This window comes from Bos indicus x Bos taurus, chromosome 8 (genome assembly GCF_003369695.1).
Source record: "Bos indicus x Bos taurus breed Angus x Brahman F1 hybrid chromosome 8, Bos_hybrid_MaternalHap_v2.0, whole genome shotgun sequence".
Lineage (NCBI taxonomy): Eukaryota > Metazoa > Chordata > Mammalia > Artiodactyla > Bovidae > Bos > Bos indicus x Bos taurus.
The window spans coordinates 65437742-65464492 of NC_040083.1; the positions used below are offsets into that span (position 1 = coordinate 65437742).

The 26751-nt window shown below is 41.6% G+C and overlaps 1 protein-coding gene across 1 annotated transcript; it reads left to right on the top strand.

Annotated features, from left to right (window-relative positions):
• Positions 1-940: 940 nt before the first annotated feature.
• Positions 941-1799, top strand: LOC113897852 (40S ribosomal protein S4, X isoform-like). The gene has a single exon (XM_027550811.1). It carries the CDS (start codon positions 941-943, stop codon positions 1730-1732), a length of 792 nt encoding a protein of 263 aa, XP_027406612.1. The 3' UTR covers positions 1733-1799.
• Positions 1800-26751: the final 24952 nt, after the last annotated feature.

Sequence of the window (26751 nt, forward strand, 5' to 3'; positions counted from 1 at the left end):
CTATTTGTTTCTTTTTTTTAAATTTATTATTATTTTTTTACTTTACAATATTGTATTGGTTTTGCCATACATCAACATGCATCCACCACAGATGTACACATGTTCCCCATCCTGAACCCCTCTCCCACCTCCCTCCCCATACCATCCCTCTGATTCAACAGCCTGGAGACTTTTTACTGAGTGTTGCAAGTCACAAGCTCTCATGGCTTCCCAAAGCTGCCAGGGGTTTTATTGGACTGAACATTTACATATAAACCAGTGAGCTAACGTGGCTACATCAACAGTTAATGCAACCTCAGACTCCAGCCAATGAGAGTGTTGCAGTTAAGGTTAAGTCTTGGCCCCTGCAATCTGAACCAGTCCTTTGGCAGGGGAAGATGGCCATAAGAACCATTTAAAAGTGATGCTCCAGATGCTCCTTGCACCATGATGCTGACGGTCTGTACGCTTTCCATACAAAGTTGGAGAAGAAGAAAAAGATATTGGGGCAAGGAGAGGAAGAGAAGGTACAGAACTACCTGCTGTAATTCTGTGAAGAGTAGCAAGGAGGGGGTTGGGTTTGGCTGCTATAAGGGAAATCTCACCAGGGACTGAGAAAACAAGGCCAGAAAACGTGCTGCCTCCACGAGCACTGAGTGGAGTGTGCTGTCCCCATGAGGACCAAGGTCACTTTTGATGGCCCTCTTCATAGAGACTGCAAGGGAATTCCTATTCTGGGTATCAGGCTGGAACGACAGTGTCTCAAGTCAATTCCTTTTCTACTCCAAGGCTATCTTTCTAAATTGCCTAACCTTGCACCACCACACCTTGCCTAACAAGGGCCTAACTAGGAAACAGAAACCAACTTAGCTTTAAGGAGTAACTTTAAGTTGTATGGGAAAGTATTGCATATAATTGCAGAACAAAAAGAAAAACAGCTCTTTTCGTGCCTAGCACAGCTATGGCTCGGGGTCCCAAGAAGCACCTGAAATACGTAGCAGCTCCAAAACATTGGATGCTGGATGAACTGACTGGTGTGTTTGCCCCTTGTCCATCTACTGGCCCCCACAAGCTAAGGGAATGTCTCCTCCTATTCATTTTCCTAAGGAATAGACTTAAGTATGCCCTAACTGGAGATGAAGTAAAGAAGATTTGCATGCAGCGTTTCACTAAGATCGATGGCAAAGTCTGCACAGATATAACCTACCCTGCTGGTTTTATGGATGTCATCAGCATTGATAAGACTGGAGAGAATTTTCATTTGATCTATGACACCAAGGGTCGCTTTGCTGTTCATCGTATTACACCTGAGGAGGCCAAGTATAAATTGTGCAAAGTAAGAAAGATATTTGTGGGGACAAAAGGAATCCCTCATCTGGTAACCCATGATGCTTGTACCATCCGTTACCCTGATCCACTCATCAAGGTGAATGATACCATTCAGATTGACATGGAGACTGGCAAGATTACTGATTTCATCAAATTTGACACTGGTAACCTGTGCATGGTGACTGGAGGTGCTAGCCTGGGAAGAATTGGTGTGATTACAAACCGGGAGAGACATCCAGGTTCTTTTGATGTAGTTCATGTGAAAGATGTGAACGGCAACAGCTTTGCCACATGGCTCTCAAACATTTTCGTTATTGGCAAAGGCAACAAACCGTGGATCTCTCTTCCCTGTGGAAAGGGTATTTGCCTTACCATTGCTGAGGACAGAGATAAGAGATTGGCAGCCAAACAGAGCAGTGGATAAAATGATCTCTATGTGATGTGATTGGAAAAGTCTTTGTAATTAAAGATAATACCAAGTGAAAAAAAAAGAAAAGCAAAGCAAAAGCCCAACATATGGCACGACATCAATAAAATAAATTTTGTCAACATGCCAAGGGAAAAGGGGAGGAGGTATCATTGCAGGGGTAGGGTACACATGGAACTGACAAGCCAGATGGAACACTGAGGCCACCAGAGGTGTAACTGGGAATTACTAACCCCAGATCACAGGGCCCAGGTAGGAAGGAGTGTCTCTGATGACCAGGACCACTGCTGGGAGCTGGCATCACAGGTGGGCTTCTTCACCATGGCCTGTGGCAATGGAGGAGCAGCCAGAGGGCACTAGCATCTCCTTTCTTCATGTTTCTCAGTCTCCCAACAAGGTCTTCACTGTCAGACCCATCCAGAAGCCAAACCTGGGTGCCTGGGAAATGCAGCCTGCAGGAGCCAGCCCCCCTGTAACACAGAGGAAGTGCAAAGAAACTGTGAGGAATAATCTGAGAGCAATCTGGGCGAAGACTGGCCCAATCCACCCTACATCAGTTTGTTGGTCAAAAAATAACGCAGGGGATTGTTTTTTTGAAGGATCAATCTCAGAGCAGATAAGAAACATGCCTGTCCTCCAGGGCAGAAGATTTTCCAGAGGTCTGCCCATTTAGGTCAGGCTTAACTCTGCTGGACAATCTGTGGATTGCATGAGGACATCCTCCAAGAATCTGACCTTTTACTCTGATTGGGAGGCTGGTCTGGGCATGCTCTTCACCTGGCAATTGCAGAAACACAAGAGGGCAAGCAGAAAACGGGGATCACTTGAGTCTGGACCTAGAAGGAATTAAAAGCAAGTCACCAGCTGAGTCCACTATCAAAACATGGGGAAATGCACTCCATCTTTTATGGGAGGAATTGCAAAATTGAATGAGAAAAGACATGACCATAGAGAGGGTTGAGTATTAAGGTCAATAATTTCATCTGTAACTCAGCCTCTCAGTGTATATGTGTGTATGTGTTTTCCACACCACCAAACAATTCCCTGACACCAGTTGGGTGTCTTTGATTCTATTCCATTTGACAATATTAACCTAGAAGTTTCAGCTCCCACAGGTTAAGGGCTCAGTCCCGTGAGACTCCTTCATGTTCCTTCTTAGGAGGCAGGGAGGATTGAGTCTGAAACTTTTGAATGTGTGTGTCATTTTCATATTATGTTTTACCTGATTGGTGTACCTTTTATGCCCTTATTTACTTATTTGCAGCTTTAACACATTTTTTGCTGTTTTTGTGGGGACTGAGAATTAAGATTGGCTGGGTTCAAGTAGAGATTGAGAGGAATGTCATTGTAAGATAAACAATAAAATATAAAAGTCTAGTAGGTTGGATGGTATCACTGACTTGATGGACATGAGTTTGAGAAAGCTCTGGGAGTTGGTGATGGACAGGGAAGCCTGGTGTGCTGCAGTCCATGGGGTCACAAAGAATCAGACATGACTGAGTGACTGAACTAACTGAAGGGACTTAACCCTCCCCTGGTGGCTCAGATGGTGAAAAATCTGCCTGCAATGCACAAGACTGGAGTTTGATCCCTGGGTCAGGAAGATCCCCTGGAGAAGGGAATGGCTACCCACTCCAATATTCTTGCCTGGAGAATTCTATGGCCAGAGGAGCCTGTGATCTACAATCTATGAGATCACAAAGAGTTGGACGTGACTGAATGACTAACACTTTCAGGGAATTTCAGTAGAAGTAGCAAACATATTTATACTATTCATAAAGTTAAAAAGTAAACTAGCACTATCAAAGTACAGTAATGAACTCACACGCAAAGTAGAGAAGCTGTAGTGCTCAGGCTTACAAAACTCAGGCTCCACACTTAGGTCAAAGCAGCAATGCCTCATCCACTGTCCTAAACTGCACATCATGGTGGCGATATCAGCCAGTGGTCAGGAGGATAATTTTTGCCATGACCATTTGACACCGAACATGGGGTTACTTTCAACCCTTCTTTTCTGAGCTTTCCCTACAACCTCCACAACCACCCATCACCGAAATTAGCACTTTCACATCCCAAGGAAGGATGCAAGGCTTTCCACGTCAAGACCAGGACAGTCAAAGAGACATAGACCCATGGTGCCTGACATGTTCATCAATAAAGACACTTCCACCTCAAGAAGTTTGGGACCGCCATGAGTTTTAACCGTAAAGCTAGCAAGTGTTAGTTACAACTTGGAATTAAAAGGGAAAGAATTAGCTGAGGGATATTAAGAGGCACAAATATCCAGTTGCAAAGCAAATGAGTCCTGGGTGTGAAATGTACAGTGTGGGGAATATTGTCATTAACTAATGATGTCAAGCTTATTGTGTGATTAGTTTGGGATATAAAGAAATAACTAATCACTATGTTGTACAATAGGAAATAATTATACTTCAAAAGGAAACAAATTCAAAGAAAAAGTGAGCAGATTTGCGGTTACCAGAGATGGGGGTCAGGAGAAGGGCAAATCAGTGAAGGCAGTCAAAAGGTACAAACTTCCAGTTATGAGATAAATATGTACTATGGATGTAATGTACAACCTGATAAATTAATACTATTCTATATATGTAAAAGCTAAGAGAGTAAGTCCTAAGAGTTCTCATCACAAGGAAAAAAAATTGTTTCTTTCATTATGTATGTATATGAGATCACTGATATTCACTGAACTTACTGTGCTAATCACTTCATGATATACATAACTCAAGTCATTATGCTGTACACCTTAAACTTATACAGTGCTGTGTGTAAATTATATCTTGATAAAGCTGGTAGAAAAAAAAACTCAAAGAAAGGGGGAAAAATAAGTCAGGATGGCTGGTGATTCAATTCCACAGGCATAGCCTGCTGCTGCTAAGTCACTTCAGTTGTGTCCAACTCTGTGCGACCCCATAGACGGCAGCCCACCAGGCTCCCCTGTCCCTGGGATTCTCCAGGCAAGAACGCTGGAGTGGGTTGCCATTTCCTTCTCCAATGCATGAAAGTGAAAAGTGAAAGTGAAGTCACTCAGTCGTGTCCGATTCTTTGCAACCCCATGGATTGCAGCCCACCAGGCTCCTCCGCCCATGGGATTTTCCAGGCAAGAGTACTGGAGTGGGGTGCCATTGCCTTCTCCACATGAATAGCCTACAGAGGGGAAAATGTACTTGTAAAAATATGAGTGAAAAAGGCCATTCTTGGAAGATCTCAAACACTTCCCATAGGAAAAGTTGGAGCACCCATGAACATTCATTAGTTCTGACCTTGACTCTTTTTAAACTGTGAGGCTTTGCATCAAGGTGAAGGAAATTAATCACGTAATCAACATAAGTGATGTTGAGCATCTTTTCATGGGAATAGTGTATTCAATGAGAATTCAAATATTTTTGTCCTTTAGAAGCAGTCACCACATGTAGATATGTTAACTTTGGCCCACTATTAATTCTTAATTATTCTTTAAAGAGTGCACTTCCTTGGGAAATTTGCTTGCTCAGGGAGTGTCTGAAATAAACCATTTCTTTGGAGACATTTCTGGATTCAGACTCTCCATCCATTCATGTTAGGTTCCCGTAGGCCAGGCTGGTCAGAGGGCTCTCCCCAGTTAGCCCCAGAGGTAATGGGTGTTCACCCCTATCTTGTGTTCATAGAGCCTTGGTGATCTCTGCCCCATGTTGGGGAAGTGGTATGACTAAGTCACCACAGTGCTCCTCTCGGAGTCTCACGGACAGGAGGCATCTAGGTGTCTTTGTCATTATGGATTCTCAATTTCCTCATCATCACTCGATTTCTGCATTTTATGGGGGAGGATATATAAGTCAATACACTTTTCTGTCTCTCCACCACCAATAATTGATGTGTTGAGGATTTTAAAATCTGAGGCTTTAAAAAAATGATTCCTTTTTCTTCATATTATGAATACTTGATCATACATTAAAATTTCAAAAAGATGGGAACATGAAATAAAGAAAAATTCACTGAAATTTTCTTTTACCAAGTGTCATCCATACATGATAACTTTTTTTTTAAAATGAACTGTGTATTTTGTAATAATTTTAGATTCACTGAAATGTATTAATAGCAAAGATGGTAACAAAGCTCCTGTGTGACCCTTCACCCAGTTTCCCATAATGTTGACAACTTACATATTTCTGTTATGTTTGTTATAACTAGGAAATTAACATCAGTAAATTATACCATTTAAAAATATTTACTTCAAGCTTTATTTTCTTTTTATTTTTGAAGTTGATATTTATTTACAATTTTATTCTTTTTAACATTCTGCCATAGTAATTCCTCATGTAATTGAAATGCTTTATGCAAACATTAAACATCTTAAATATTTCATCTTATTAGTGTTTTCATAATTTACTTAAAATTTTCCTATTTTGCACAAGATTATTTACAGTTTTCTAACATAACTCATGCATCATTCAAAGTTTGCACTATTCTTTTATTATACTCTCCTAGAAGTAGAACTGGGCTTCCCTGGTGGCTCAGACAGTAAAGAATCCACCTGCAATGCGAGAGATCTGGGTTCGATCCGTGGGTTGGGAAGAGCCCTTGGAGGAGGGCGTGGCAACACACTCCAATATTCTTGCCTGTAAAATCCGCATGGACAGAGGCACCAGGCGGGCTGCAGTCCATGGGGTTGCAAAGACTCGGACACAACTGAGCGACTAAGCACGACACACACAGAAGTAGAACTATCTAAACATTCTTAGGACTCTTCAAGTACATTACCAACTTTCTTTCCGCAGAGCTATACTTCTCAGTTTATTCCTTTTTACTACAATGTTCATGAGCACTTCGTCACCAGTACTGAATCCTGGGGGTGTCTTGTGTCTTTTCACTGTCATTGATGAAAGAAAAAACACACTTGTTTTATAGTTTTAATTTTATTAACCCTTTGAGGCAATTTTTTTAAATACACATTTGCCATTTTTAGTGAAGATCTTGTAATTTGCCTTTTTTTTTGCTCATTTATATATTAAGATCATTATAACTTTTAATTGATTGGAATGGTCTTTTAATACACGCTTCTCTTGGCTATTACAAATATTGCCCCATATGTTATGATTTAACTTTGTGTATTATATTTTCTCACTTATAAAATTTATTAAATTTCATGTAATCAAATAGATCCATCTTTTTTCCTTCTCCCCTCCTTTGTTTTAATGCCAAGAATGCTCTCACTTTGAAAAGTTCTTTCTAGTTCTTAACTTACTTGAATCCGACTTTTAAATGTGCTCTATTTGTGGAAAAAGTCCGAGTGTATATTGGTCCTTGTTCCTTTGTCAGAAATTGTGCTGGCTTTTTGCAAGCCACTTATTTTTTTTTTTTTTGATGAAGCTTCTAACTAGAGACTCAAAGAGGCTGATGGCCTGCAGGCTGGAGCTAAGCCAGAGACGGGGTTTTCTAATAGTTCAACAACAGGTTTGCTCTTGGGCAGCTCCTGGATCCTTTCACCGCGGGCCTCCGATTCTGAGAGCAGCATTTCTCCCGCTAGCCAGCAGGGCTCTGTCTTCTCCCTTTGCATGAGAAGACTCATACTGAAAGTACAAGAGCCCATGGCTCAGCACAGTTAAGCCGGGGATGGGCACCTATATTACATTTATGTGGAGTGTTATGCCAAATTTCAGAAGTAGAGTCTTGATTGAAATAAAGAGCTGTTTATTTGGGATTCAAGAAGCACATTTTGTAGCTGGACTGAGAATGGAAGAAGCTTTTAAAGGCCAAAACTGCAAGGTCACAGTTAGTTACATAATTTATGTGTCAAGAATTATACCTGGAGCCGGCAAGAAGTAGGAGTGTTTGTCCGGCAAGGATTGGTTGGTGTCTGAAATGGTTACAGAGTTACATGGGGGAACAACTTGAGACCATTAAGTTGCAGGTGACAGATGTTGTTTCAAATAGCCTGGTATTTGTTTGATACAGTTCAGAGAAAGTTCAAGTTCTCAGCAGTTCAGAAAAGCATCTAACACCAGATCCTCCACGGCTGATGGACAACTCTTTAGTATGCCTGGGCTATGACTGCTTCATTATAATTTCAGTTTCTCATCAGGGCCAAGTATTTTCAGAGTACCACCTATGTCCCAACTGGATCTCTCTGTTACTACTTAGCACCTATTGGTAGCCTATGAGTGGGTGAAAGGAACCCAGAAATATTCATCAAATAAATGAATGAAGGAGTGGGTCTTCTTAAGTCAGTCACACCTTTCACTTCATCCCTCTCAGCTTCAATACACCTCAAACTGATCCCTCCTAAGCCAGCAATGGTGATCAGTACCTGTGAGTGATTCTGTGTCCATATTCATGATTGGTTTGGCTGCTTGAATTAAACCCGTTGGTCAAAAGTGTTCACACATTATTTTGAGAAGATCAGAAACAACCTGCACCTGAGTGCATGACATGTTGTAATTTCTGGTGTATTCATAACACTCATGGAAGAAAGCAGTATAAATTTACCTTAGAAATTCTGTTTTTCTTTGTCTGACTTTCAGTTCAGTTCAGTCACTCAGTCATGTCCGACTTTTTGTGACCCCATTAACTGCAGCACGCCAGGCCTCCCTGTCCAACATCAACTCTCAGAATTTACCCAAACTCACGTCCATTGAATTGTGATGCCATCCAACTATCTCATCCTCTGTCATCCCCTTCTCCTCCCGCCCTCAATCTTTCCCAGCATCAGGGTCTTTTCAAATGAGTCAGCTCTTTGCATCAGGTGGCCAAAGTATTGGAGTTTCAGCTTCAACATCAGTCTTTCCAATGAACACCCAGGACTGATATCCTTTAGGATGGACTGGTTGGATCTCCTTGCAGTCCAAGGGACTCTCAAGAGTCTTCTGCAACACCACAGTTCAAAAGCATCAATTCTTTTGTGTTCAGCTTTCTTTATAGTCCAACTCTCACATCCATACATGACTACTGGAAAAACTATAGCCTTGACTAGATGGACCTTTGCTGACAAAGTAATGTCTCTGCTTTTTAATATGCTGTCTAGGTTGGTCATAACTTTCCTTCCAAGGAGTAAGCGTCTTTTAATTTCATGGCTGCAGTCACCATCTGCAGTGATTTTGGAGCCCCCCAAAATTAAGTCAGCCACTGTTTCCACTGTTTCCCCATCTATTTGCCATGAAGTGATGGGACCGGATGCCATGATCTTAGTTGTCTGACTTTATCCTACACTAAAATAAACGCCTTTTCCATAAAATTGCATTTCTTTTTCATACTTTTCCTCTTCTCTCATCTTCACATTTCTATAGGACACCAGTGCCTTGTTCCTGGAGTTTTGGAAGGGGCCAACTGACAAGAGGGAGTAACGGAACAAATGATACAGTCAGTTATTTTTAGTTGGAAAACACATTGACTTTGAAGCGTTTTGCAAAACTTGGGACCTGAAGCTGTGATTTTAGTGTGTGTGCTAAATGCTCACGTACTGTGCACACACCTTGACAATAAACACAACTCAAGGCTATTTGGGAGGCAGGGAGCTAGCCCACAAACACTTGAAGGGCATTCTCTTCTGGTAGATACACTGATAAAAGTGTGGATGAAATCCTCCATCACTCCCCCTATTTCTTCAAACTGGCCACAGTATATTTATGTCTTGCATTCTTTAGACTGATTTTCCTCCTACGGGATTTTTTAAAAGTAATTTTCATCTATATTCTCTTCTCCACCTTAACCAATAATGACTGATCCCCCGCCCTCCTGCATTTCCAATGACTCACAGTTTAGCAAAAGGATCCCACAGGCTTGAGGGTGAATTGTACTGTGAAAATAACGTGAGTGGTAAACACAATAGGGAGGACACATGTTCTTGTTAAACCTCCACTATATAGAGAAAGAATCAGTGGGGGAAATAATTGTCCGTAAACAATATCCATAGAGCCTGATGTGGCTGAAATGTTTGGGTGTTTAGATATGAATGGGGCTTCCCAGGTGGTATTTAGTGGTAAGGAATTTGCCTGCCAATGCAGGAGACTAAGAGACAAATGGAACTGACCTGAGAAAAATTCTTTCTCAGCTTGTAGCCCAGACTGAAATTGAGGAAGGGAAGAGCATAGAACTATCTAGGCTGATGGGGCCATCCAAGATGACAGGACATGCTGTACATCCCTGTGCTGTACAGTAGGAGCTTGTTGCTTATCCACTCTATATGTAATAGCTTCCATCCACTAACCCAAACTTTCACTCCAGTCCCTCCCCAACCCCCTCCCCCTTGGCAACCAAAAGTCTGATCTCCATGTCTTTGAGTCTGTTTCTGTTTTGTTAAAGTGAAAGTGTTGGTCTCTCAGTTGTATCTGACTCTTTGCAACCCCATGGACTGTATAGCCCACCAGGCTCCTCTGTCCATGGGGTTTTCCAGGCAAGAATACTGGAGTGGTTTGCCATTTCAGATAGATTCATTTGTGTCATATTTTATATTCCATATATAAGGGATATTGTATGGTATTTGTCTTCCTCCCCTCTTTGTGAGGACACAATGAGAAAGTGGCTGTCTATGCACAAGGACTAACCAAACTGATCACATGGATCACAGCCTTGTCTAACTCAATGAAACTATGAGCCATGCAGTGTAGGGTCACCCAAGAGGGACAGGTCATGGTGAAGAGTACTGACAAAACATGGTCAACTGGAGAAGAGAATGGCAAACCACTTCAGTATTCTTGCCTTAAGAACCCCACAAACAGTATGAAAAGGCAAAAAGATAGGGCACAGAAAGACAATTGAAGGTAGGAGAAGAAGAGGATGACAGAGGATGAGAGGGTTGGATGGCACCACCGACTCGATGGACCTGCGTTTGAGCAAGCTCTGGGAGTTGGTGATTGACAGGGAAGCCTGGTGTGTTGCAGTCCATGGGGTCGCAAAGTCAGTCACAAAGTCAGTCCAGTCTGAGTGACTGAACTGAACTGATGCACAAGGAAGTGGGCTCTTTCACCAAACACCAGATCTGTCTTAATCTGAGACTTCTCACTCTCTAGAACTGTGAGGGAAAAAGTTTGTTGTCTAAGCCACCCAACTATGATATTTTGTTATACTTGCTCAGGATAGCAGGTATTTTTGTGTCCACTTAGACACTTTGATTCCAGCTTGTGCTTCTTCCAGTCCAGCGTTTCTCATGATGTACTCTGAATATAAGTTAAATAAGCAGAATGACAATATACAGCCTTGACGTACTCCTTTTCCTATTTGGAAACAGTCTGTTGTTCCATGTCCAGTTCGAACTGTTGCTTCCTGACCTGCATACAGATTTCTCAAGAGGCAGGTGAGGTGGTCTGGTATTCCCATCTCTTTCAGAATTTTCCACAGTTTATTGTGATCCACACAGCCAAAGGCTTTGGCATAGTCAATCAAGCAGAAATAGATGTTTTTCTGGAACTCTCTTGCTTTTTCAATGATCCAGCTGATGTTAGCAATTTGATCTCTGATTCCTCTGCCTTTTCTAAAACCAGTTTGAACATCAGGAAGTTCACGGTTCACAGATTGCCGGGAGAAATATCAATAACCTCAGATATGCAGATGCACCACCCTTATGGCAGAAAGCCTCTTGATGAAAGTGAAAGTGGAGAGTGAAAAAGTTGGCTTAAAGCTCAACAGTCAGAAAACGAAGATCATGGCATCGGGTCCCATCACTTCATGGGAAATAGATGGGGAAACAGTGGAAACAGTGTCAGACTTTATTTTTTGGGGCTCCAAAATCACTGCAGATGGTGATTGCAGCCATGAAATTAAAAGATGCTTGCTCCTTGGAAGTAAAGTTATGACCAACCTAGATAGCATATTCAAAAGCAGAGACATTACTTTGCCAACAAAGGTCTGTCTAGTCAAGGCTATGGTTTTTCCTGTGGTCATGTATGGATGTGAGAGTTGGACTGTGAAGAAAGCTAAGCGCCGAAGAATTGATGCTTTTGAACTGTGGTGTTGGAGAAGACTCTTGAGAGTCCCTTGGACTGCAAGGAGATCCAACCAGTCCATTCTGAAGGAGATCAGTCCTGGGATTTCTTTGGAAGGAATGATGCTGAGGCTGAAACTCCAGTACTTTGGCCACCTCATGCGAAGTGTTGACTCATTGGAAAAGACTCTGATGCTGGGAGGGATTGGGGGCAGGAGGAGAAGGGGACAACAGAGGATGAGATGGCTGGATGGCATCACTGGCTCAATGCACAAGAGTCTGAATGAACTCCGGGAGTTGGTGATGGACAGGGAGGCCTGGGGTGCTGCGATTCATGGGGTGGCAAAGAGTTGGACACTACTGAGTGACTGAACTGAACTGGACACTTTGCCCCAAGTTTTCATATATCATTCCCAGGGAGTGGTGGTCCTTTCTTAACAGCCAGTCCTGTTACTAACCCTGTAATGAGGTAAGCAGAGAAGCCATTGGCATATACCTCCTACTCAATTAAACTTCTTTTCCAAAATAAGTGAATGATGCCTCTCTATAAGAATATAAAGTGTGGTACTTTGTGGTCACATTAATAATGATTATTTACTTTTTCTCCCTGCTGTCTGTGCAGCAGTGGTGGTAGAAGAGAGAGCTCAGGGCCCAACCCTCAGGGTATTCTGTCCCAACGTGCAGTCTATCTCTCTTCCTTTTGGGTTGAGAGGTTTCTATTTTAAAGAAAAACACTGTTGAGCTCCACAAATTCAGTAGTGAAATGTACAGGGCAAAGGAGCATGATGCAAAAGTAAAACACACTGAAAATTCTTCTCATGATGAGATGGAAGGGCTGAGGCTTATTTTGCAGTTAGTTAATGAGCTTGTGAATAAATGCCACTCGCTGCTGGATTGAGACAGGGTTCAGGATTGACTTTCTTCTTGTTTTTCAGTTTAATACTGTTAAGTGAAGTGAAAAGTTAAAGTGTTGTTCTCTGTCTTGTCTGACTCTTTGTGACCCCATGGACTGTATAGCCTGCCAGGCTTCTCTGTCCATGAAATTCTCTGGGTAAAAGTACTGGAGTGGGTAGCCATTTCCTTCACCAGGGGCTCTTCTTGAACCAGTGATCAAACCCATGTCTCCTGCATTGCAGGCAGACTCTTTACTGTCTGAGCCACCAGGGAAGCCCAAGTACATGAACTCTGACTCAAAGAACTTGAAGAGAGCAGGAATTTGTTATGGCACCTTGCTTCATTGTTTTTAACTCCTCCAAGTTTTCATGTTGAAAATCATGGCATTATCTAAATCAAAGATATTTTAAATGCTCTATCAGCTGACATGTGGTTCAAATAAAAAAAATTGGGAGCAACTTGAGTTGGGAGAGTATACTCAGTCACTAAAGTTATAAACTTTTTTATTTCTGGGAAGTTCACGAACATGAAAATGAATTATACCTTTTTGTCTCCCACACAGGTTTCTTGATAACCCAATAAACTCAGAATTCAATATATTATAAATTGCAATATATTTAAAATATTCACATAATATAATATAGTGCATTCTTAGGGGGAAGCAGGGACTTCCTCTCTAGTTCCATCATGAGAAATTCCATCTAGCTGAAGAGAAAAATCTATTTATTTCAGAAACAAGTTTGGACATTTCAGATGAATGCTATTTAAGTGCTATATAGATTTTACCAAGAAAGATCACACTGTGCTATTCAAGTTCATAGGGCACTAATTATTCATCATAATATCCCAGATGATAATGTTATTTCATCATTATTTTACTAAAAGTAAACTTTTATGAAATGGACTATAATCTAGTATTTGAGTAATCAAAATGAAAACAAACCAACTGACTGCCGGGCTGGGGAATGTAGCTTCAGCAGAAAGCTGGTTTTTGCTCTGTGGCATTTCAACTCATAATCTAACTGACAAAAATATTTCCAATGAACTTTAAGATTTTCTCATGACCAGAAAGAACAAAAGGAAAAAAATTGTGCTCACAGGTTTTAAGCTTCCTGCATTATTAGTTCTTTGGTAGTAATCAGCCTTTTAAAAGAAAACGACTCTTGCTTATGGAAATCAGCAAGCCCAAAGAAATCCACGGGGTCATTCACTCAGCTCCTGGGTCACTGGGCTCACAAAGGCAGCCTGGATGGTTGGATAACCAGATGTTTAAACCACAAAAGCACGATTGGACTCACAGTCTTCTCCAGCAGCATTTTTCTTCTCACTTGCTTACTTATATGTTTCATTTTAAGGACGTCAAAGGACCCTATGCTTTGTGGAATATTTAACACTTCTTCAAACAATGATATAATAAGGCAATACTAAGTCACAGGTTGAATGAATAGGTGCAAGTATACTAAGTTGCTTCAGTCATGTCCATCTCTTTGAGACCCCATGGGCCAGAGTTCGCCAGGCTCCTCTGTCCATGGAATTCTCCAAGGTAGAATACTGGAGTGGGTAGCCCTACCCTTTGCCAGGGGATCTTCCCAACCCAGGGATTGAACTCCAATCTGTTATGTCTCCTGCATTGGCAGGCGGGTTCTTTATCACTAGTGCCAGTTCTTCAAATAATGATATAATAAGGTGATACTAAATCACAGGAAACGATTTAAGAATACATTTTGCTGCTTTTTTTTTTTTTTTACTCTTTAGTAGACTTTCCAAATTATAGAAGCCTATTCAGAAAATTGAGTTCTTCATGAGAACACATGAGTCTGAAATTGAAGTAAGTGTAATTTTAAAAGGAAAAATATCTTAGTAACAGAGAGAATCACCTGGATGAATGTCCGTTTTATATAGAATGAGGCCACATGTTGAAGACTATATTCCTTGTCAGCCTTCATTTTACAAGAGATGTTTAGTATTTCTAGACTGAAATAACACAGTGAACTACTTATAAATAAAGTCACAGCATTGAAACATAGAAAAAGTAAAAGACTACTATATATCAGAAAAAAATTAGATTCAATTTTAAAAATTATTAAATCCTCTGTTTAGTTCAGTTCAGTCACTCAGTTGTGTCTGACTCTTTGTGACCCCAAGAACCACAGCACTCCAGCCTCCCTGTCCATCACCGACTCCTGGAGTTTACCCAAACTCATGTCCATTGAGTCAGTGATGACATCCAACCACCTCATCCTCTGTCGGCCCCTTCTCCTCCCACACTCAATCTTTCCCAGCATCAGGGTCTTTTCAAATGAGTCAGCTTTTCACATCAGGTGGCCAAAGTATTGGAGTTTCAGTTTCAGCATCAGTCCTTCCAATGGACACTCAGGACTGATCTCCTTTAGGATGGACTTGCTGCATCTCTTTGTAGTCCAAGGGACTCTCAAGAGTCTTCTGCAACACCACAGTTCAAAAGCATCAATTCTTAGGCACTCAGCTTTCTTTGCAGTCCAACTCTCACATCCATACATGACTACTGGAAAAACCATAGCCTTGACTAGACAGACCTTTGTTGGCAAAGTAATGTCTTTGCTTTTGAATATGCTGTCTAGGTTGGTCATAACTTTCCTTCCAAGGAGTAAGTGTCTTTTAATTTCATGGCTGCAGTCACCATCTGCAGTGATTTGGGGCCCCCCAAAAATAAGTCAGCCACAGTTTCCACTGTTTCCCCATCTATGTTCCATGAAGTGATGGGACCGGTTGCCATGATCTTAGTTTTCTGAATGTTCAGTTTTAAGCCAACTTTTTCACTCTCCTCTTCCACTTTCAAGAGGCTCTTTAGTTCTTCTTCACTTTCTGCCATAAGGGTGCTGTCAGTGCATATCTGAGGTTATTGATTAATTTCTCCCGGCAATCTTGATTCCAGCTTGTGCTTCCTCCAGCCCAGTGTTTCTCATGATGTACTCTGCATATAGTTAAATAAGCAGGGTGAGAATATACAGCCTTGACGTACTCCTTTTCCTATTTGGAACCAGTCTGTTGTTTCATGTCCAGTTCTAACTGTTGCTTCTTTACCTGCATATAGATTTCTCAAGAGGCAGATCAGGTGGTCTGGTATTCCCATCTCTTGAAGAATTTTCCAGTTTATTGTGATCCACACAGTCAAAGGCTTTGGCATAGTCAATAAAGCAGAAGTAGATGGTTTTCTGGAACTCTCTTGCTTTTTCCATGATTCAGCAGATGTTGGCAAATTGATCTCTGGTTCCTCTGCCTTTTCTAAAACCAGCTTGAACATCTGGAAGTTCATGGTTCATGTATTATTGAAGCCTGGCTTGGAGAATTTTGAGCATTACTTTGCTAGCATGTGAGATGAGTGCAATTGTACGGTAGTTTAAGCAGGTACTTCAATAAAATAATTAGTTCACAAAAAATATTGGGAGCAAATATCATCACAGGTTTCTTGCTGGCCCAGTGATAAACCCAGGCACCTTTGAGCATATTATTTTTGAAAAAAGATGCAAGAATACACAATGGAGAAAAGACAGTCTCTTCAATAAGTGGTGTTTGGAAAACTGGACAACTACATGTAAAAGAATGAAATTAGAACATTTCCTAACACCATGCACAAAAATAAACTCAAAATGGGTTGAGGACCTAAATGTAAGGCCAGATACTATAAACTCTTAGAGGAAAACATAGGAAGAACACTCTTTGACATAACTTGCAGCAGGATCCTCTTTGACCCACCTCCTAGAGTAATTGAAAATAAAAACAAAAATAAAGAAATAGGATCTAATGAAACTTCAAAGCTTTTGCATAGCAAAGTGAAGTGAAGTCGTTCACTCATGTTCGACTCTTTGCGACCCCATGGACTGTAGCCTACCAGGCTTGTCCATCCATGGGATTTTCCAGGCAAGAGTACTGGAGTGGGGTGCCATTTCCTTCTCCAGGGGATCTTCCCGACCCAGGGATCGAATCTGGGTCTCCTGCATTGGAGGCAGATGCTTTAACCTCTGAGCCACCAGGTGCACAGGTGCATAGCATAGGAAATCATAAACCCATAAATAGGATTAAAAAACAACCCTCAGATTGGGAGGAAATTGTAAATGAAGCAACTCGCAAAGGATTAATCCCAAAATATACAAGCAGCTCATGCACTTCAATAGAAAAACAAACAATCCGATCAAAAAATGGGCAGAAGAACTAAACAGACATTTCTCCAAAGAAGACATACAGATAGCCAACAAACACATGAAAAGATGCATAACATTGCTCATTAGTAGAGAAATGCAAATCAAAATTACAGTGAGGTAATACCTCACACCAGCAGAATGGCCCTCATCAAAAAATCTGCAAACAATAAATTCTGGAGAGAATGTGGCAATATGGGAACTTTCTTGCACCGTTGGTGGGAATATAAATTGATACAACCATTATGGAAAACAGCATGGAGATTCCTTTAAAAACTAGTAGTAAAACTACCATATGACCCAGAAATCCCACTTCTGGGCATATACTCTGAGAAAACCATAGTTCAAAAAGACACACGTACTCCAACGTCCATTGAAACACTATTTACAATAGCTAGGACATGGAAACAAAATAGATGTCCATTGACAGTCGACTGGATAAAGAAGTTGTGGTATTTATACACAACAGAACATTACTCAGCCATGGGCTTCCCAGGTGGCAAAGTGGCAAAGGATCTGCCTGCCAATGCAGGAGATGCAAGAGACACAGTTTCAATCCCTAGGTTGGGAAGATTCCCTGGAGTAGGAAATGGCAACCCACTCCTGTATTCTAGTCTGGAAAATTCCATGGACAGAGGAGATTGGAGGGCTACAGTCCATGGTATCCCAGAGTCAGGACTGGACACAACTGAGCAACTAAGCACACACATTACTCAGCTATAGAAAGGAACAAAATTGGGTCATTTGTAGTGATGTGAGTGAATCTAGAGTTGATTATATAGAATGATGTAAGTCAGAAAGAGAAAATGTAATATTAATGCAAGTATATGGAATATAGAAAAATGGTACTGATGAACATATTTGCAAGGCAGGGATAGAGACCCAGACATAGAGAATGGACTTCTGGACACAGCAGGGGAAGGAAAGGTGGGAGGAACTGAGAAAGTAGCACTGACATATATACACTACCATGTGTAAAGTAAATAGTGGGAAGAAGCTGTATAGCACACACGCTCAGCCTGGCGCTCTGTGATGACCTAGAGGGTTGGGATGGGGGATGGGTGGGAGGGAGGCTCAAGAGTGAGGGGGTATATGTATATGTATGGCTGATCCACACTGTTGTACAGCAGAAACTAACACAACATTGTAAAGCAACTATACTTCATTCAAAAAATTAATTAAAAGAAACGGAAATATGATACTGGTCAAAAAAATGAGGAAATGTGTTTTCAATCATTACATGTGTTTAAATGAAGGGTCTTCACTCCATGTACAGGATTTTTGCTTTAGTTGGAAAGTGAAGTTATTATTTTCCAAGTTTCCTTTCTATTCTGGCATTCTGTGATCTGCTGTGGGTCTAATCCTAAACCGTACTCTGTGACAGAAGTCTGCGAAAGGCCCTTGGGTTCCATGTTAAGCCCTGGAAATTGTGAGCATGGTGGGATGGCAACCCTGTGAATATGCTGCTGTGCGGCGGTTATCCTTAAAATAGAGAGGGTATCTGAGTCATCCTGATATAATCACATGAGCCTTTAAAAGCAGAAAACATCTATAGCTGGTCACAGAAGACAGGGGCAAAAGGAGAAATCAAAGATTAAAGCACTGGAGGGATTTGAACATGGAGTTGGCTATGTGAGAAGGAATATGGGTGACCTCTAGGAGTAGAGCATGATTTCCAGGTAACAATCAGCAGGGTATTGGGAACCTCAGACCTAAACCGCTAAGAACTCAATTCTGCCAACAATCTGAATAGGCCTGGAAGCCTACTGGTTTCCCAGAATCTCCCCATAAGCACCCACCCACCCTAAATCTTGATTTTAGCTCATGGCACTGGGAGAAGAGTCCAGTCAAGTACTCCTGAACCTCTGACCTACAAAACTGATCTTACAAATTAATGTCATTTTAGCCACTAATTTTGTAGTACTTGACAATAGAAAACTAAACAGTCTGTGATACTTATTCAGTTCCTAAGTGAATTAACTCCATTTGAGTGAATTGTCAGTTCCAATACATGGGCTACGTATACATCTTATGTATTATCTCTTATATTATTTAGGCATTTTGTGCTTTTGCTTTTGTATTTTTTGCTGAAAGAAAATTCATATATATATATATATATATATATATATATATACATATTATTTATATATTTATATATATAACGCTGGGCTGGAAGAAGCACAAGCTGGAATCAAGATTGCCCAGAGAAATATCAATAACCTCAGATATGCAGATGACACCACCCTTATGGCAGAAAGTGAAGAGGAACTAAAAAGCCTCTTGATGAAGGTGAAAGAGGAGAGTGAAAAAGTTGGCTTAAAACTGAACATTCAGAAAACGAAGATCATGGCAACCGGTCCCATCACTTCATGGGAAATAGATGGGGAAACAGCGGAAACAGTGTCAGACTTTATTTTTGGGGGCTCCAAAATCACTGCAGATGGTAACTGCAGCCATGAAATTAAAAGACGCTTACTCCTTGGAAGAAAAGTTATGACCAACCTAGATAGCATATTGAAAAGCAGAGACACTACTTTCCCAACAAGGGTCCATCTAGTCAAGGCTATGGTTTTCCCAGTGGTCATGTATGGATGTGAGAGTTGGACTGTGAAGAAAGCTGAGGGCCGAAGAATTGATGCTTTTGAACTGTGGTGTTGGAGAAGACTCTTGAGAGTCCCTTGGACTGCAAGGAGATCCAACCAGTCCATTCTGAAGGAGATCAGCCCTGGGATTTCTTTAGAAGGAATGATGCTAAAGCTGAAACTCCAGTATTTTGGCCACCTCATGCGAAGAGTTGACTCATTGGAAAAGACTCTGATGCTGGGAGGGATTGGGGGCAGGAGGAGAAGGGGACGACAGAGGATGAGATGGCTGGATGGCATCACTGACTCAATGGACGTGAGTCTGAGTGAACTCCAGGAGATGGTGATGGACAGGGAGGCCTGGTGTGCTGCGATTCATGGGGTCACAAAGAGTCGGACACGAGCGAGCGACTGAAATGAACTGAACTGAACTGAATATATATATATGTATGTATGTGTATATATATATATATATATATATATATATGTAAAGTGCAGTAATCATGTTAACTGGATTATTTTCTCTAACTTGTTATGAAGTGAGAGTATATTATTTTCATTGTTAATAGAACAAAACCAGAACTATGGCATTGCAAAATCCTATTTGGTTTAGTTCATTCTCTCTAAAATTGCAAAGGACTATTATTTCTTCAGAAAGTTCAGCCATATTCAAGCACAGTGAAATAATATTTCACATCACAATATTTCATTTTGGACATTTCGGGTTAAAATGTCTTATCAAGTTTCCTCATACCTTTGGCTCACTGAATCTTGATTTGTTTGTGCTGGTTGTAAAGTGACTCTGTTGTGCATACCACAGTCTTCAAAAAAAAAAAAAAAAAAAGATCAAACCTATTTTAAGGTTTATCTTGCTTTGAAAAATTTAGCTTTTACAGTGTTCTTGTAAAGTTCCAGCCCTGGTTGTGCTTTAAAGTCAGATTTTAGGACCATCAGAGAGTTATTACTGAATGACAAAGACATGGCTATTCTGGACAGAGGATTTAAAGCACTCCTCAAGGTCTTTGACGCAGATTAAAAGTTAGATCAAAGGTGTGCTGAACAGGGCACCTACCTTGTTTCACTACGATAGAAGAGACATAAGAGATATTGATTGACCACAAAAACTATTATTTTAGGAGTGATCATGATATCATTTAAGCGTTCATTTCTTCTTTTATTGATTCATTTAGTGCATTTAATGAATGTCTCCCATTTGCCTGACCCATGTTATGTGCTGAGGTGAAGAGAAGTGGTAATGAAGGTAAACTGGGGCATGGGAAACAGACAATGTACCGAGGGCTGAAGTTGAGCCCTCCACAGAGCCCCGAGGGCCCTGAAAAGAAGTGACCACTTCCTCCGAAGGGGCAGGAGAGAGCATCTCAGGTAAGATAAGATGCTTGGTCATGAAGAGGCAGTGGGAGAGCCCAGGTAAGGAGGGGCATTTCTGGAAAAAAAGACATAAAGAAATGGATCAAGTGAGCAAGCAAAACAGAACACAGGGAACCTACTGTGTCCAGAGCAGCTTGAAGCTACGTATAAGGTTTATGGGAACAATGATAGACAGAGGGACCAGAGAAAGAGGTGGGGCCAGATTTTTCAAACTTCTGATGACATTTTAAGAAATGTAGACAAGAAGTTGTCCTTTGAAAGATCTTAAACAAATAATAAGATCCACATGGTACAGTTACATTCCCAGCATTTTTGGAAGCTGAGGTCCTTCCTGCTCTTTAATTCATGAAGAAAATGTGAGTGTCATTAAGAATGAAAATGTTTCATGTAAAATATCATATGTGAAACGAATAGCCAGTCCAGGTTTGATGCATGATACAGGGTGCTCGGTGCACTGGGATGACCCAGAGGGATGGGATGGGGAGAGAGGTGGGAGAGGGGTTCAGGATGGGGAACACATGTACACTTATGGAGGATTCAAGTCAATGTATGGCAAAAGCAATACAATATTGTAAAGTAAAATAAATGCATTAATTAACTAAAAAAAGAGAATGAAAATGAAATGTTCAGAGTCAATAAAGAATCTCTGGATGGAAGGGAAAAAGTGTAGGGGCCTGTCTCCAGCGACATTTCACCTCCATTCTCTATCCCCTGTCTCCCTTTCCTTCTACTGGATAATTAATATCCACATTTTCCCCTTGCACCTATTGTCCTAGAAACAGCAAAATTATTTCAAGCCAAGGCTTAAAAGGCCATGAGAAGGCAATGCCAAGAACAGACATGACAGGCAAGTTTTAAAAATCTGGGTATTAGGAAACTAAGCAATGAAACAATTGAGAAATAACTTCAGCCTGTGGAGGGCATCTTTGTGGCCACCACAATATTCCAGTAGATGACCTGGAGAGAGCACCAAGGACACTCAGACCCTGGGTCCCACCACCTGTATTTTTACCCCATGAGCCTCCCATTTAGCATGTAATTGATTTAGAAATTAACTCAAAGCCCTTCTCAGTTCTCCATTCACAGTCATGTATTTAGTCTGTGATATTTTCTCATACAAACTTTTTTTCATTTTTGTCACTGAAGCCTATGTATTGTTCCTCTAAGCTGATTCCCTTTGATGTGTCTTTCCTCTCTACTTCTTTGCTCTTGATGTTTTTCCTACTGGTTGTGCTGCAGGAATAGCCTAAGTTGATGCATTCCCAGCGAAATGATACTGACAGAAACTGAGCTCAGCAAACTCACTTTACCCTCTTTCAGCCTTTTGAACCCCTGAGCTCTCCCATGTGTAAGTAGAAGGTATTTGCAAGTATCCAGCATTGTTAGGAAAGCAGTTCTTGCAAACTTTGATAAATTTTCTTTTTGTTGTGATTCTGATTCAGTAGATTTTGGTCTGGTTGTCTTGTGATGATGATAATGAGACCACAGAAAAACCTCTAAGTAGTGTATGAATTGCAGGCAACAAGAAGTGTATTTTCTAAATGTTAAAGAACAAATGCAGCATTAGATACTTTTCAGATGCATAAACATCTTAGTACATTTCAGGGGAGGTACAATAAGTTTAAGGAAACTTGACCTAAGAGAAGGTAATGGCACCCCACTCCAGTACTCTTGCCTGGAAAATCCCATGGATGGAGGAGCCTGGTAGGCTCCAGTCCATGGGGTCACTAAGGGTCGGACACAACTGAGCAACTTCACTTTCACTTTTCACTTTCATGCATTGGAGAAGGAAATGGCAATCCACTCCAGTGTTCTTGCCTGGAGAATCCCAGGGACGGGGGAGCCTGGTGGGCTGCCGTCTATAGGGCTGCACAGAGTCGGACATGACTGAAGTGACTTAGCAGCAGACCTAACCTGCTAAAACTGGGCATAAAACTGAGCTTCAGCAACTGAGACAACCCTTTGGATTGTCACTGTTGGTTGCCTGGATCTACAATTTCTTTTGCTCAGGAGGTAAGTTGGATTGTCCTCTCCTTTGTCTGCTGGTACAACTGCTGTTTAGAGATATTGTGGCTGATAAATGTGCTCAAATATTATCATTTGCAGAGCTCTACAGTGTGCTCCTGTTGTAGATCTAGACATATGGAGAGCAGGGTTGGGGACAAGAAAGCAGGAAGAAGAGGCAGATGTACTGCATGCATTGCAAACTCTATGGGATCTCTTCCTGAAATGCCCACCTAGGGCTTGGATCCATTCCTGGTGCATCTCCCTGGCATCTCTTACCTCATGACATGGTCCCTCTTCCTCCTAACACCTAGAGGGATATCTTGGTTTAAAGTCTTTCTAGGTAACTAGATTCTATTTAGCAAGCAAGAGAGCAAGGCACACGCTAAGTCATGTCTGACTCTTGGTGACCCCAAGGACTGAAGCCTGCCAGGCTTTTCTGTCCATGGGATTTTCCAGGCAAGAATACTGGAGTGGGTTGCCATTCCCTTCAGGGGATGTTCCCCAACCAGAGATCGAACCTGGGTCTCCTACATTGTAGGAGGATTCTTTACTAACTATGCTACCAGGGAAGTAAGATTCTATTTACCTGCATTTAAATGTCTAAAACCAAATGCCTACTTCCAAATGAGTCTCTTCCTTCAACTGCTTGTAACTTTCAACTGCTATGAACACTTAATCTGGTTGCCAAGGCAGAGTGGTCATGTCTTCACTCACAAGATTGAAGTGTGACTCAGTGGAGATCTTTATTTCTGGGGGTGAAACCCACTGATTATAATCCCAGAGCAACAGAACTCAGTCCATCAACCGTAGATAAAAACTTTTAAGAAAATTATTGAACAGTTATTCAATTTTAGTGAAGAAACTGATGATGAAACGTAAATTTGTCAGGGAATAAGGAAAAACAGTGTTCTCATAAGCAGAAATATGTAAGAATTCTGGTGACTATTAAAAACATTTTTGAAATTTCAGTCTAAAACTGCCAACATTTAAGCAAAGGTAGAAAGTCACTGATGCAGTTTCCCTTTAGCAGCCTGGAGGCTTTGGATAAAATCTAGCATTCATCTCTAGTGTACCACTAAAAGCATCAACAAGATAAAGGAATCTTATTGATGGCATAAGTGAGACCCCCTAATGATCATGGGAAAAGAAACAGTCAGGGATCAGAGTTGACTGGAGACAGGTGATCTGGGGTGGAGTCTGAAACACTCTCCAGGTAATGCTGAGCTGAGACTGAGCTGGCTGGTTGTGGCCAATGTGGTCAGATCCTGGGTTCCTCTATCTTCCCATGGACACTGGGTTTCTTCAACTGCTGCATTGTGTGTCCATCTGGTCTCCTTGACTAGCCATCCCTTGTGCTCCAGGTGTGGCCAGTCTCATTGATAATACCTATTTTGTATTAGGAGAGGTACAGAGATGTATGCTGTGACCTCCTCCTTCAGGGACCATCTCTAGTGATCTGACAAAAATAACAGTGACACAGTGTTACTGAGCTCAAGGTCTTTCTGCTCTATGAACACTCTCTCCTAACTCTAGGGACATCTGTTTTTGTTTTAAACTTCTGGGTTTCCCTGGTAGCTCAGCTGGTAAAAGAATCCACCTGCAATGCAGGATACCTGGGTTCAATCCCAGGGTTGGAAAGATCCCCCGGAGAAGGGAATGGATATCCACTGAAGTTTCACGATGGCAGAGTAGAAGGAGGTGCACTCATTTTCTCCTGTAAGAACTCCAAAATTACAACTCTCTGCTGAGCAACTGTTGACAGGAAAATGTTGGATCCCACCAAAAAAAGATACCCCACATCCAAGGGAAAAGGAGAAGTCCCAGCAAAATGGTAGGAGGGATGAAATCGAGTTTAGAATCAAACCCCATACCTGCCAGAGATGCTTGGAGAGCTCAAACAAACCTTGTGTGCACCAGGAACCAGAGACCCCATAGAGACTGAGCCAGAATTGTGTTTGAGTGTCTTCTGTGGAGGTACGGGTCAGCAGTGGCCTGCTGCAAGGGCAGGGGATGTGGGTGCAGCAGACCTGGGTATGGCATAAGCTCTCTTGGAGGAGGCCACCATTAACTCCACCACAGAGCCATCAGAACTTGCAGAAGACTGAGGAAACAGACTCTTGGAGGGCACAAACAAAATTTTGTGCACACCAGGACCCAGGAGAAAGGAACAGTGACCCCACAAGAGACTGACCCAGACTTGCCTGTGAGTGTCCAGAAGTCTCTGGCAGAGGTGTTGGTTGGCGGTGGCCTGCTGCAGGGTCAGAGGCACTGAGTGCAGCAGTGCATGCATGGGACCTTTTGAAGGAGGTCGTCATTATCTTCATTACCTCCACCATAGTTTGGCCTCACGTCAAACAGAGGGAGGGAACACAGTTCTGCCCTTCAACATAAAATTGGATTAAAGATTTACTGAGCATGGCCCTGTCCATCAGAACAAGACCCAGTTTCCCCCTCAGTCAGTCTCTTCCATTAGAAAGCTTCCATAAGCCTCTATCCTTCTCCATCAGAGGGCAGACAGAATGAAAACCACAGTCACAGAAAACTAACCAAACTGATACATGGAGCACAGCCTTGTCTAACTCAATGAAACTATAAGCCAGGCCATGTAGGGCCACCCAAGATGGATGGGTCATGGTGGAGAGTTCTGACAAAACGTGGTCCACTGGAGAAGGCAATCGCAAGCCATTTCAGTATTCTTGGCTTAAGAATCCCATGAACAGTATGAAAAGGCAAAAAGATATGACACTGAAAGATGAACTCCCCAGGTCGGTAGGTGCCCAATATGCTACTGGAGATCAGTGGAGAAATAACACCAGAAAGAATGAAGAGATGGAACTAAAGCAAAACCAACACCCAGTTGTGGATGTGACTGGTGATGGAAGTAAAGCATGATACTATAAAGAGCAATATTGCTAGAAACCTGGAAAGTTAGATCCATGAATCAAGGCAAATTGGAAGAGGTCAAACAGGAGATGGCAAGAGTGAACATAGACATTTTGGGAATTGGTGAACTAAAATGGACTGGAATGGGTGGATTTAACTCAGATGACCTACTACTGTGGGCAAGACTCCCTTAGAAGAAATGGAGTAGCCATTATAGTCAACAAAAGAGTCCAAAATGCAGTACTTGGATGCAATCTCAAAAAAGATAGAATGATCTCTATTCGTTTCCAAGGCAAACCATTCAATATCACAGTAATCCAAATCTATGCCCTGACCAGTAATGCTGAAGAAGTTGAAATTGAACTGTTCTATGAAGACCTACAAGACTTTCTAAAACTAACACCCCCCAAAAGATGTCCTTTTCATTATAGGGGGCTGGAATGCAAAAGTAGGAAATCAAGAGATAACTGGAGTAACAGGCAAATTTGGCCTTGGAGTACAAAATGAAGCAGGGCAAAGGCTAACAGAGTTTTGCCAAGAGAACACACAGGTCATAGCAAACACCCTCTTCCAAAAACACAAGAGAAGACTACATACAGACATTATCAGATGGTCAATACCAAAATCAAATTGATTATATTCTTTGCAGGTAGAGATGGAGAAGCTCTATACAGTCAGCAAAAACAAGACCAGGAGTTGACTGTGGCTCAGATCATGAACTCCTTATTGCCAAATTCAGACTGAAATGGAAGAAATTAGGGAAAACCACCAGACCATTCAGGTATGACCTAAATCAATCCCTTACGATTATACAGTGGAAGTGACAAATAGTTTCAAGGGATTAGATCTGATAGACAGAGTGCCTGAAGAACTATGGACAGAGGCTCATGACATTGTACAGGAGTCAGTGATCAAGACCATCACCAAGAAAAAGAAACCCAAAAAGGCAAAATGGGTGTCTGAGGGGGCCTTACAAACAGCTATAAAAGAACAGAAGAGAAAGGCAAAGGAGAAAAGGAAAGATATACCCACTTGAAGGCAGAGTTCCAAAGAACAGCAAGGAGAGACAAGAAAGCCTTTCTCAGTGCTCAGTGCAAAGAAATAGAGGAAAAAAATAGAATGGGAAAGACTAGAGATCTCTTCAAGGAAAATTAGAGATACAAGGGAGCATTT